This window comes from Sminthopsis crassicaudata, chromosome 3, assembly GCF_048593235.1.
Source record: "Sminthopsis crassicaudata isolate SCR6 chromosome 3, ASM4859323v1, whole genome shotgun sequence".
NCBI classification, from domain to species: Eukaryota; Metazoa; Chordata; class Mammalia; order Dasyuromorphia; family Dasyuridae; genus Sminthopsis; species Sminthopsis crassicaudata.
The window spans coordinates 489,814,107-489,827,975 of NC_133619.1; the positions used below are offsets into that span (position 1 = coordinate 489,814,107).

At 45.5% G+C, this 13,869-nt stretch overlaps 1 protein-coding gene across 3 annotated transcripts in view; it reads right to left on the reverse strand.

Moving 5' to 3' along the window:
- Positions 1–13,053, reverse strand: part of LOC141563113 (beta-galactosidase-1-like protein 2) — a 55,496-nt gene extending 42,443 nt beyond the window's left edge. For 2 of the 3 annotated variants that reach the window (XR_012488328.1, XM_074303745.1), the window contains exon 1: positions 11,635–13,053. Coding sequence is in view for 1 of the 3 variants with exons in the window: in XM_074303745.1 (XP_074159846.1) it covers positions 11,635–11,723 (89 nt within the window). In the remaining 2 variants the exon portion in view is untranslated. Of the gene's footprint in view, positions 1–10,936; positions 11,101–11,634 lie in introns of those variants that run through there. The other variant, XM_074303747.1, reaches the window with a different exon arrangement.
- Between the last annotated feature and the right edge of the window lie 816 nt (positions 13,054–13,869).

A 13,869-nucleotide genomic window follows, 5' to 3' on the forward strand; every position in this document is an offset into this window, starting at 1 on the left:
TTCAAGAAAGTTTTCCTATTTTATTTTCTTTCTCATCTTTTTTTTCTTTTTGATCTGATTTTTCTTGTGCAGCAAGATAAATGTATAAATAGGTATACATATATTGGATTTAACATATATTTTAACATGATTAACATATATTGGATTACTTGGCATCTAGGGGAGGGGGGAGGAGGAGAAATTTAGAAAATTTGGAAGAGAAGGTTTTGTAGTGGTCAATTGTAAGGGCCCTTTAAATGGGCTGCACCACAGCGCATCATTGAGGCCTGGAAGTAATTTCTATGGATATTAGGACTGCCTTGTAGGTGGGATCCTGTCCATTTTGAGATAGCTTCGTAATGGGTGACTCTCTCGCTGATTGGCTGTGTGTGTGACCTCACAGGCCCTATGTAAGCCCACTGCAGGCAGCAGTAGTTCTCTTTAACCTGGCGCTCTTCGTCCTGGCTTCCTAGCCTGGGTGGCCAAGCCAAAGATGGATAGCCAAAAGAGGTAAGGAATTTGGTAGTGAACACGTGGGTCTTCTGACCAGGTGTTCACTCAGGAACCAACAAATCAGGGCATCAGTTAGGGCATTATGTGAGTAGGTATAATAAAGGCTTTTAAGATTACACGTGGCTGTTCTTGAGTGCGCTACCGGTTATTAAGCTGTAGATTCAAGAGATTGTAGCCAGAGACCTTTGAAGGCCTCAGGAGGCGGCGAGCCAGGTAGAGTTCACACTACTAAGCACAGTGGTCAAAGGTACTCTGGTGGGTCTAGGACAGACTAGTAATTGTAACTGCCAGGAGAGCACGTTACAGTCAATGTTGAAAAATTATCCATGCATATGTTTTGAAAATGAAAAGCTTTAATAAAAAAATTTTAAAAAAGAAAGTTTTCCAACAACAAGTAAGCCTTGTTGAAAAATTATCCATGCATATGTTTTGAAAATGAAAAGCTTTAATAAAAAAATTTTAAAAAAGAAAGTTTTCCAACAACAAGTAAGCCTTTTAGCTAAATCTCTCTATGCAAGTCAAGAAAAACTAGTTACATCAGAGTCTTCAGATCTAAACTTCTAAGTACTTTAAAACAGTATTTCAAAAACAAAGAAGGAAAAAAAAAGTGAAGAGAAGGAAGGGATCAGGAAAATATCAAAATGAAGCTCCAATCATTAATAAAAAGGGAATCCAAAATAAAGAAAACTTCCTAATAATTACTAATAATAGGGAATCTTTACTTAGAATGGTTCTATTAAATTTTGGCTTACAACAGAATTTTTTTTAAAGTGAGGTTTATTCTTATCTAACAAAGAGGTTGAAGAAAAGATAAAATCTAAGAATTCTAATGTTAAATACAAATAAACTAAACTTTCTAATAAAATCCAAAAGAGTAACAATAGATTAAACAGAGTTTATAAAAATCTAGAAACATCTAAATAAACTCAAAATAAATGAAAAATCTAAAATTTTCCATGCTACTGCCACATTCTGAAAAGAGAAAATATGGTAATGAAGAAAATCAGCTACACCCAGAGAGAGAACTATAGGAAATGCGTGTGGACCACAACATAGCATTTCTACTCTTTCTGTTAGTTTGCTTGCATTTTTGTTTTCCTTCTCAGGTTTTTTTACCTTCTTTCTAGATCCGATTTCTCTTGTGCAGCAAGATAACTGTATAAATATATATACATATATTGTATTTAACACATACTTGTATATATAAATATATACATATTTAACATGTATTGAACTACCTGCCATTTAGGGGAGGGGGTGGGAGGAAGGAGGGGAAAAGTGGGAACAGAAGGCTTTGCAAGGGTCAATGTTGAAAAATCACCCATGCATATGTTTTGTAGATAAAAACCTAAAATTTTTTTTAAAAAGTAAATAGCATTAAAGATACTGAACCAAGTTGAACTTTTCTTGGACTCCTGACCATGGGCTCCGATTAGAGAGTAACATTTTCCATCCATCTGAAGACCATATCAAATGCTCACACTCTCTGCACATCTCTTCCAACTTTAGCTCTTCCACGAGAATAATCTTCCCCCTTTAGAATATAAACTCCTTGAGCCCAGGGGCTATCTTGTTTGCATGTATTTGTATCCTTAGCACTTAACACAGGACCAAGCACACAATAAATGCGTTTCCACTCATTCAAAGATAAAATATTAAAAGAGTAAGGATGTTATAATATTATTCCAAAAGATTTTACACAAAATAAGAATGTATTCATCTTAAATTAACATATACTAATAATTATGCAAAGGAAAACCTTCCACCTTTACAAAAAGAAAGAAAATCCAAAACTAATTGAAAAGTTTAGCATCCCGCTGTCAGATCACAGTTCAGTAACAATGACAACAGTACTAAAGAGAGTATTAAACAAATCAAAATTTTAAAAATACATAGACACTTAATGCAAAAAGCAAAGACTTCCCTATGCTCATGTAAAAAAAATTAATAATCAAGAGCTGAGCCAAAGAAGATAAATCAGATACAAAAAGTAGTAATTATTTATACTATATATAAATCAATGAAATGTACTAGAGAATAATGATATAGTAAATAAAGATATAGGAAATTTAAAAGTCAATAACCAGATAATAAAGAAATTATAAAATCAGTAGAAATATTGAGCTATGACAATAGACATTCTTCAATGGAGCTGTCATTATTTCCTCTAGTCATACAGGCTTCAGTCCATTTATGTCTGCCCCTCCTATGTGCCTGGTCCATGTTCTCTCCTCTACTAAGGGTACCATTGTGATGATGGCCTTCTCTCAGATCTCTTGATGTTGACTCAGAGACAATGGGGCCCACCAGTTGCCTATCAATGGCTCCTTGCTGTGTGCCTCACCTATTTTTTAAATTCCATAACACATCTCCCTGATGACATCCTTAACGATGCTTCTCTTACACAATTCTCCCTTGCCTGTTTATACCCACCACAGACTCCTATCATCTTTTGGATGACACTCAACTTTAGTTTTTTGGATTATTCTAAGATTCATGGCCATGAAGTGCCATTATTAAGAAGATGGGCCTTGATTTCAAGGAAAGTTTGGAGTCATTAAAAGCACTGCATATTATTCCCGAGACAACACAGTCCATCCTCTCTTCCCACCCTTGCCAGGCCCAGCTCATTGTCCAAGTGTGCAGTTTCTGAACTGTTCCGTCCTGTGTCTTGCTGCTTCTAGGCACGTGATGAAGCCGGCTCTGTTAAGTCTTTCACAGGTCTCTCCATGAAGAATTTTTGAGATGACTTTCCTTTTTACCTTGCCAGGCTTTAGTGAAGGCTCAGTGAAGTGTCTGTGGGCAGCACCTAAAACACAGTTTCTCTATCCCTTTACCAGTTATGGCGCAGGCAGTCTATGGAGTTTTAGCATGATCTAGGTCCAAGGCCCGGGGGGAGATGCTGAAATATGACTTCTCGCCAATGACATTCTTGTTGATAGCCTTAAATGAGCCCTCTCCTATACTTTCATTCACATTCACTCATTCACCAAACATCAAGGCAGCCCAGTAATAGACTAGATATAAAGTTGATTTGAAACCCTGTAGTTCTTTTCAAGAAGTTTTCTGTAAGAGAAGGAGAAGATGTACAAAAGTCATGATGATACACAGGGGTATGGGGGAAGAGATCCAAGGACTATGAGGGACTAGAAGAAAGGGAAGAGTCTTTCCTTTGCCTTGTGTGAAATAGGGACAGTGAGGTTGGGGAGTCCTCGAAGGCTGCCCAGATCAAACAGCGTTGGAGGAAGAATTTCAGGAAAAGGAGAAATTTCCCCAGTCAGAGGTGGGACTGAGGACATGTATTTAGAGGAATGGGGATGGTCACAAGCACAGAAATGGAGAATGGTAATAAGCCAACAGAGAACAGAAAGAACAATCCATCTGCCTGAAATAAAGATTACACAAAGGGAGAACTTTAAGACTGGAAAGGTAAATGAGGGTCAATCTATGGAGGGTTTCCAATGCAAGGATCAATACTTTGAGTAATGGCAATTCATTTCATTTTCGAAAAGGACAATGACATCACAGGTGATGTCTTGAATAAAGCATAAAATGGATTTAAGTGAAACCCAAAATCATCAGCTTCACACTCTGTCCAGTCCCTGAAATCTAGAGGAAAGACAAAAGTCAGGATGGCTGGCAATGTCCCAGGATGCAGTGGATGACCTTGAAGTCTTTCATGTCTAATCAAGCTCTAAGGGTTCCACAGCACCTGCTTCAGCTGCCTTCATGGACACTGAAATAAAATGATCTGTTGTTCATTCCACCAGGGGAAGTCTCCACATGCTTGGGGTAGACACTCCCCTAATTCACCAATGGATTTCAGCCCCATTGGTTGCCCATGACTTGGTTCAGTCCATCTGCTCTACTGCTTCATTGTGGTATGGCCTCTTCATGTGCTACAGCTCCTTGGAGCCATGGTGAGAGTAGGGGCAAAGGTGGACACCAGAGGTGAATGAGCAGCCCTAAAAAGGACTCCCAGCACATCCTATATTGGGAGTCAATGAGAGCGACATGGTCAGGACTGCACATTAAGATTAAACAATGATGTGGATGGATTGTGAGAAGATAAACTGAAGGCAAGAAGATCACAACAGAAGGCATTTATAACAGTCTAGAAGGCCTAGGCAAGGATGGTTGAAAAGTCCTAAGAAATAAATGGATGTGAGAGATATGTTGCAGTTAGAACTGACAGAGAAGCTTAGTACCTGACTGATGCATGAGTCAAGAAAGGCAAAGATGGCTTGGGGCACTCCTGGTGGCCAAGAGGAGACGCTATGAGCAGAAATAGAGACTTTAAGAGGAGAAGCAATTCTATATATCTACATCAATCAGAAAACTCCAAATTTAGCCAATGTGGGTAATTTTTCTAATGCATCAGTATTAGTGTTTTTATTACTCTTTTGGGGAATTTCCAGGAAGAAAATGAAATTGAAATCCTGAATTTGAAATGTAGCAAGAGATGACGTTTTTGGCTGCAGAGTTTCTTTAGAACCTCTTCTCTAAGCCACTCTGGATAGTGTCATTGAGAGGAAAATTCTCTAAGCCATTCTGGATAGTGGCATTGAGAAGAAAACCTAAAGGAAGAGAAAAGGACAAAGAAAAAGGGAATAGGAAGAGAATGATCCATGTTAAAACCCACTAACAAAGGTTTGGAGAGAAGCCCCAAAGAGACCAGGAGAAAAGAGGTTCTGTGCTACTTGGAGAAAAAGGTAAGTTCAAGTCTTTATTCCAGCCTTATGTCATGCGCTAATCCACTCTACAAGACCATATCCAGTCTCTGGTCCAAGGCCCGACTTTTAGGGAACTCTGATTGTTAGGAAGGACTTCTACTGAGCTAAAAAGTCTCCTCCATGTAACAGTCGCTCTGGTATTTTCTTTCAGAGGCTGAAAAATGCTCTATAGCGTGGTCCATTTAAGAGCAATTATAGCTTCAATCTTCATCTTCATTTGGAAGCGGAGTGACCCCACTTGTCATGGACGTTGTAGAGGAAAGAAAGTTTCATCTCATTTCCACTTTGTAAACTTTCAAATATTGGAGGGTAGCCAGCAGAGGCTCCCCTCAGTCTTCTCCAGGCTAAACATCCCCTGTTTTTTCGACCAGTCTTACCACATGGTCTCCAGTCTCCTGCCAGCCTGGTGGCCTTCTCCTTAGGGAGAATGTCATTCCTCACAGATACCACCTAAAACTGAGTACAGTATTGCCCATGCTGTCTGATCAGGCCAAAGAACAAAAGAACCATGTCTCCTCTCCTTTTGGTGACAAGTACCTTGGAAGGAAGGCTGGGAGAGCATTCTGGCCTGCCTCCACACTGCTTACTCCCACTAAGCTTGCAATCCACTAAACACCTCAATGAACAATTATAAGCACTCTTCTCTCATCCTGGACTTGTAAAATTGACTTAACCCAAGTATCGAATTTCACATTTATCTCCTCTATTTCATCTTATTAGACATGGCCCATCATTCTGATCCATCATAATCTTTTGGATGACCACTATTCTGAAAGTTATCTATCTCAGCTTCATACCACATGCAAACTACACAAGCATACCTGCTAAATCACTGCTTTAAAAAAATACAAAGGGCCCAAGACAACGATAGACTCCTGGGACACTCCACTAGAGATTTTCTTCCAAGTTCACGTTGAACCATTAATGTTAACCCTTTGCCTATGATCAATTTTGTTTCCAAATCCTCCTAATTGTACTATTTATCTAGCCTATATAACATTTTCCTATCAAAGAAGAAAATTAGCATATTTTGAAATAATTCATCACTGATGAATCCATTAGCTCTTTTCTAGATGTTTGCTAATCATTTTTAATAATATGCTCTAGAATTTTGCCAAAACAAAAGGCAAGCTCTCTTAACTAGAATTTATAAACTAATCTTTTTATTCTTTCAGTAAACTGAGGGAAAATGCTATTAAGCAGCATTCATGCAGCACGTCTTCCATGTAGAAAGCACTTATTGTGTAAATGGTAGTCACAAACACTGGGAGTACAAAGATAAAACATAATAGTTAATGCTCCCAAGAAACTAACAGTCTACTAATGAAACATATACAGATAACTATAATACTAAAAAAGAATAATAGAAGAAAAGGAGAGATCCAAAGTATTCTTAAGTTCTAAGTAAATAACCTAAAAATGAAATTTTAGAACATAAACCCTGGGAAGTCAAGTGACTACTTCGACACAATCCATTACATTTTTATGCCTATGTTCTTTTTGACTAGAATATAAACTATTTGAGGCCAGGACAATGATGATATGTCTTTGTATCACTCCAAGAGTTGATTTTCAAATAACTGGGACTTATGAAATACCTGCTGACTGATGAAGACTCATTCTCTATGCAAGGTAATCTCTAGTAATATCATAACTGGGTCAGAAAAAGTACTGTTAATGGATCAAAAAGGAAATAGGCTATGCTCTAAGTGGAAACTTCATCACAGCCTGTCAGTGAACCAGGATTTGAGTCCTGAGCTTTGTCTATCCCCAATCCTGCCTTAAATGTCACATGATGGCATTTATAATGTTGATACAGGATCTTCTATTTGTTTTGATCACAAGTCTGTTCATATACCAAGGTGGCTGCTACAATCCTTACCTAACTATAAAAGGAAAATGAAATAGAGAGAATGATTCTTTCATGGACCCACAGTAAGTCTCATGCTTGCTTTTAGTTTTCGGTTTTTAATTCAGAGCAAGGCCTCTTAACTTGGGGTGCATGAATTTTTTCCCTCCCAAGTATTTTTGCTAATAATATTTCAATATAACTAGTCTTCTTTGAAATCCTTTGTATTTTTACTTGCACTTAAAAGCATTCACTTCAACAATCTTTCAGAAGAGTCTAAGCCACAAAAAACTTAAGAACCCTTGATCAAAGAGGTAATAGGAAGAGAGGGTAAATGAGAACGAAGAACTACATCTAACAGAGTGTCACTTTCCGATAATGCACAGCTCACCCTTTAGTAGTACTCCAGGTTTACAGGGCACCCTCCCCACAACCACCCTGTAGGACAGGTAGCACATGTACTATTCTCCACTTTTTGTAGATGAAGTTAACAGCAAAGAGAAAGTCTGTCCAAGGTCATACAGTTAGTAAGCCTCAGAACTGGATCAGACTCAAATCTCCTAATTCCAGGACCACATATCCCAAGAAGGTTCTGGCTCAATTGGTTCCAGAAGCTGACTGCCAAGCAAACAATTCCTACTGTCCTCGGCATCCTCAGGAGAATTCTCTGGCATCCTCAGAGGGCCAGTGGGATAAATGCCTAAAAACCTCTCTGGAGGATCCCTTTCAAACCACACAAACGGTTGTTACTTCCCCTCTCCCAAAAAGCCAGTACCTGGGACAATTTTACTCCATGTGGCTCAGGTCAGAACTTCAAATTTCCCTATTTGGAGGCCAGAGGACCCTTAATTTGGCAGGAGGCAGTTCCAAATGGGATGGTACAATATATAGCATAGCCTCTACACCACCCTATGTACTCCAGTTGAAAAATTATAGAATCATATGATTTAGGCCTAATGAAGAAATCTTTAAGATACTTAGTTCACTTATCTTTCCCAAAAAAGCCTATTTCCATCCCTAAAGAGGACAGTTCCCCTGTTAAGCTGTGGACTCTAGCAGTGAGAGCCCTGGTCTCCTCTCTCATGCCCTATAACAGCTTCCCTCCTCAGCCTGGTAGGTGTTTCCCCAAGTACCTACATGGTAAAGGAAGACAGAACCTGTCACTCTCATTGTCATTCCTCCTCCCCATTTGGAGGGGTCTCTGCTCTACAACAATGTGAAGCCAGTTTCTCAATTTGAGAACATTTAATAAGCCCCTCCTGGGTTTACTGGCATTGTATGATTTTTATGGGCTTCTGAAAAATCATTCCTTCTTCCTTACCTCCCACACTCCTTCCCTGTAAATCTTTATGGTTCCCAGATCTGATTTGTATCTTCTCAATCTCCCCACCCAATTGATTCAAGCATTCAACAAGTATTTGAGTGCCTACTGTGTGCACTCTTTCTTTCCTACCAGTGGATCTTGAGTTCAGAAACCTGGGGGGAGGGCAGGGAGGGGAGAAGGGCAAAAACTGAGAACATGCTACAGGAAAGGTAAGATTCCAAGGAGGAAATTCAGTCCTATTTTATAGATCATGAATGCTGGCTGCTTATTGTAGGTTCTTCCCCTTCTCAGGAAAAGATGCACATCAGATCTGAGATGACTTCAGATTGAAGAAAAACAAATGAAAGTCATGGACTGATTAAAACAAACATTCTTGTGATGTATGGAGAGGGTGGAGAAGAGTGGAATTGGCTTATAGTATTAAGTTCTATGCTGTAAATCCTTCTACCTCTGAAGTCAGAAGTTCAAATCCTGACCCCTTGGCCCTTTCTTTTGTTCCTTTTGCTTCTAGAAAGGTACCTGCAAGTGACAGATCTTAAACTGTCAGAGATCTTCCTCCTGCACAGGATGACCATGAGACTTCCTGTTCTATAATCATCGTGGTTCTCAACCACCTCCAGGATCAAATATAAGCTTCCCTTTGGAGTCCAAAGTCCTTTATAACGTACTCCTTCCTACTTGCCCAGTTTTCTCACACCTCACTCCCCAACAAGTACTCTGTGATCCGGGGACACTGGTCTCCTGGCTGTTCCATCAACAAGGCTCTCCCTCTCCTGGCTCTAGACTTTTCTTTGGCTGTCTCCCAGGCCTGGGACACCCTACCCCCTTCCTGGCTTCAAGTCCCATCTAAAATCTGGTCCTCCAGAGGAACCCTTTCCCAACCCCTCTTAATTCAGTGCCTTCTCTAGGTTAATTATTTCCTATCTTGTATATAGCTTGTTTGCATACATTAATTTGCATGTTTTCTCCACCACCACCTTTCTTTGTATGGTTACTGACTGAATCGGCAGTCTCACCCTGGGTCAAAGGGTGAAATACCTTTTACCTAACCCAATCCCCCACTCCTGCACACGCACGGCGCCTGGCACCCCCCACTCCTGCACACGCACGGCGCCTGGCACCCAGAAAGCTCTAAACGAGTGCTTGTTGACTGACTGGTCTGCCCCCGTGGGTAGCTCACGGAAATAGGTTTATTTCCTCTGTTAAAACCTTGGAAAATGGTTTTTGGTGGGCATAGCTCCACAGCCAGTTCCATCTGAGCCTGCCTAGTGCATGGGGTTGCAGCAAGAACCTGAGACTCCCCCCCACCCCCGCCCACACAAAACTAGAGAAGAGGAGCTTCCCTTCAGGTGCAGGAAGGAAAGGGGACTTGGAGCAGTCTGCTCAGCCCCAGTCCAGCTGGAGACGGGGAGGGGAAGAGGCTGTTCACAAAGGAGAAAAGAACAGTATTCCGGCAGGTAGGTCCCGGGGGATGGTGGCTCCTGTGCCTAACAAGGAGTCCTCCAGCCCTGCTCCCTGCACACAAAATAGAGTCAGAAGCTCCCTAAAGCAAACCAGGGTCTTTCCAGGGGCTGCTGATCCCGCTCCGGGCTCTACAGGAAAAACACAAGGACAGGTGACGCTAGGAGCTCAGGGGATGACCCTATACCAGCCCATCCTGCCTCTCACATTAGCCAAGTATCCGAGTTCCTCCTCCTGTCCCATCCAGGGGTCAACAAATCCGTCTGGTCTCCCTGGTCCCTCTCCTCTGGGACACAAGCAAAGAGGTGCCGGGGAGACAAAGAGCTGCTCGGAGCCCGGCGTGCCTCACTGACACTTGCACATCCCGCGCGGCCTCTAGGCAGGGTCCGTCAACTTGGGGAAAACACAGGGTTTGTGGAGTCCCGTCATCGGTCCCACAACTAGTCACCAAAGGCCCCGGCTTATCCGAGTCCTGGCGAGCACGGTCCGTCCTTACCGGCGTGAAGCGAAGGCCAGGCCCGGACAGGACACAAAGGAACGGGGAACGACTGGTCTCAGAGTTTGCTCTGTGCGTGTGTGCTCACTTCTCCCGGAGCAGTCCCTTGGTGACCTCCATCGTTTCAGGCACAGGGAAGATGAGAGGTGGGCTTTTCACCTGAAAGACTGTGCTGACACCCGTGCACACTAACGGGCAAACCCCCGAAGCTTGAGCATCCTTGAGGATCTCAGTGCTTAGGGGGGAGGTGTGAAGCATGCATGTACGGTATGTCTGTGTGTGATGTTTATGTGCGGTTAGATGCGTGTTTGTGTGTAAAAGTGCATTATAACTGCACGCATAAGTAGGTGCGCGTGCGTGTTGCACGGACGGGACAGCACACGGGGAGGAGCTGACCTGGGAGACCCCGGCTCCCGAGGGAGCTCAGCAGCCTCGCCCCGACCCTGCCTTCGGCTCCCAACATTAACCCCGGCGCTTCCCCAAACCGCGCGCGTGCGGGACTATGCATTTGGCGGAGCGTCTGGCTCTGCCACAGTTCACATTTAACCGTTCGGAAGAGCCGGGACCCAGGGAACACTGACCCGTCACTAGCAGCGAACTCCTCGCCCCCTGATCGATAACTCCTGTCTCTCTGATCCTACTGTCCCTTTTTGCAGACGAGGAGCAGAAGCGGACCGGAGAGAGACCCTGCGCGGGCGAGCCGCAGCCAGCCAGAGTCAGCTCGGATTTGAACTCGGCTCTCCCCGGTTTCGGAAGCCCGCCCCTCCCACCCCCCCACCCCCCCCACCCCCCCACCCCCCCCCCCGGCGCGTAGAGCCAGCACACCTGTAACTGGGCGCTGGGCGGGACGGAGGGAGAGGCGGAGAGACGGCGTCCGGGAGGCTGAGGGGTGCGCTGCCGGGCCCGCTGGCTTCCGGCGGGATGGAGCCCCCTGGGGGAGGTCTCGGACCTCGAGGGCATCGAGGAGAGGGCAGAAAGGAGGGGGATGGGGTGGGTGGAAAATAGGCGTATACCTGTCCTCCCCCGACAAAAAAGATCGCGGAACTGGGGAGGGGGCGCGAGTCCCAGCGTGAGTCCCAGCCAGAGGCAGAGAAGCATCCAAGGGGACGGGGGGGGGGGGCGCGGGGAGTTTCGGCTGGGGCGCGGACGGGGGGCGCTCGCGGAGGGGACAAAGTGAGCCGAGGGAGAGAGGCGGACGCGGAGGGGAGGGGCGCACTCGGCGGGGGGGTCTCCGGGGCAGAGGACGGAGCCCGGCCCGAGGTGGGGGGGCAGCTCTCACCTGCGGACCAGCAGGAAGACGATGATAGCCAGTAGCAGGAGGCTAAGTTTCCGGCGCTGGTCTCGCCGCCGGCTGGAGCTACTCCACATGTCGGGCGGCGGCGGAGGCGGCGGCGGCTGCGGTTGCTGCTCCTACCAGGGGTCACGGCCACGATCTGGGCTCCGGCTCCGGCTCCGGTTCCGGCTCCCGATCGCAACCAGCCAGCCAGCCCGAGCTGTTTCCTAGGAAACCGCCACCTCCCCGGCCCGCCCCTTTGGTCGCTCTGACTGGCAAGGTCCCGCCCACCAGCGCCTCTCATTGGTTTCTTCCGCATTGGCCCCACCCCCCCGCCTCGCTTGTCCAAGCTCGGTGCTGAAAGGGCGGGAGGGGCGGGCCCCGGGCTCCTCGCGGCGGAAAGGCAGGAGTGAGAAGACCCGACCGGGCCGGGTAGGTTTCGGAAGCTTGGACCCAAGGACCTTCTCCCGCCTCCCTGTGCCTCCGCGGCGAGGCTGGAAGTGGAGGCGCTCGGGCGCTGGCCACCGTTCGGTCTCCCGCCGCGCTCCCCGAGCTGGCGCTGCTCAGGCAGCCCTTACAGGTCCGAAAGCCCGGAGCCGCTCCGAACCGGAGCCGAGTTAAATGCACGGAGCCACGCAGTCCCGCGCTCGGACGCGTGCGAGCTGGCAGTCCCCAAAATCCTCACCTTTTGGAGAAGAAGGAGAAATGTTTAATTGCCGCACCAGTTTTGTGCATTCTTTCCACCGAGGCAGCCCCGACCAGTTACAATTCAGCAAAAGTTTTCATGCCGTCTCAAAACATTCCCAGAGGCGTGGCCCAGTGGGTCACTCAACTTCTCAGCCTCAGTTTCCCCATCTATAAAATGGGGATAATAATGGTGCCTCATTCCCCGGGTTGTTGTGAAGAGCAAAAGAGACAACCTATGAAAAATGTTCGCAAACCTTAAAGCACTACATAAATGCCAGCCATTACCATAATTGTTACAAGTTGTTAACCCGCTGCTCTGGTAACAAGCTTAGATCACAGCTTGAGAGCTAGAAAGGAACGTAAAGGGTCATCTAAGTCACACACACACACACACCCCGCCCTCAATTTTCAGGCCAGAAAACTACAGATGAAGGGAGGGTCCAATGACTCGCCAAACTTCAAACAGGTTTAGTAGGCATCGGGGTAGGGTTTGGTCCAGTATCTCTGAGGCAGAACTAGCATCTGCACCAGATGCTTCAGTCCGGGAGGCCACGCTTAAAGACAAAGTATCGCAGCTTTGCAGGAGCTAAAAATGATAGTGACGACGCGCGTTTATACCACGTCTAAGAGCTTGACAACTATCTCAGCTCGCCTTTCCATAGTAGTCCCATTTTACAGTTATGGAAACCGAGGTTCACAGAGCAAACGTCCTCCCAAGGGCACACAGGCTGAATTTGAGTTCCAATCTTCCCGACTCCAGCCCCGGTCCTCTATAGCCGAGCTCTTGGTAAGCCTACAAGAACTCCGGCTTACTGCTGCCGCTCAAGGAAGCATCGCCTTTAAATCGGTAGTTGATTGTAATGGAACACGTGGATCGCAGGACGGTAGATCAGAGAAGGAAGCACCGGGGCTGTTTCCGGCCCAGTGCCTTTCTCGGCCCGGGAGAGCTGGATGGGCTCGCCCAAAGGCACACAGCTTTGCAAGAGCCAGAACTTGAACTTGGGCTCTCTGATTCCAGGTCCGGACTTTTTCCACGACTGTTAAATTCTCATAGCAAAGAAGGGGCTGACTAGACACATGCCCAAAAGCTCTTTGGGGCACATCGAGCTGTGTCTGAAGTTCAGGAATTTCCAGGAAGATCTTCATTTGGGGGAGGAAGGGTGGAAATCATCAATAGCAGCAGGGACGAAGAAAATGCCATCCCCCCCCCCCCCTTTGCTTTGCTTTCAATCTATTTGTCCTTCTGTTGCATAAAGTGCTGAGTGTGCAAACCTATTTCTGAGCTAATGAGACCTCCCTCCTCAGGAGCCAGACTGGTCAGCGATTTTTAGCTGCTTCTTCCAAGCACTGGGCAAATATTTAGTCCTGTTTAATGATAAACAAGGAAATGCCAAACAAAAAAGTGATAAAGGAAAACCAGTCTGTTATGTTGGTCTCCATTTCACCCTTCTACTCCTGCCTGGCCACTCCCAGCCAAACGGGAGGGGGATACCAGAACAACAAGGGGCAACTTGGGCATGATGTCTTCATCCTCATAACATCAGAACATTATTT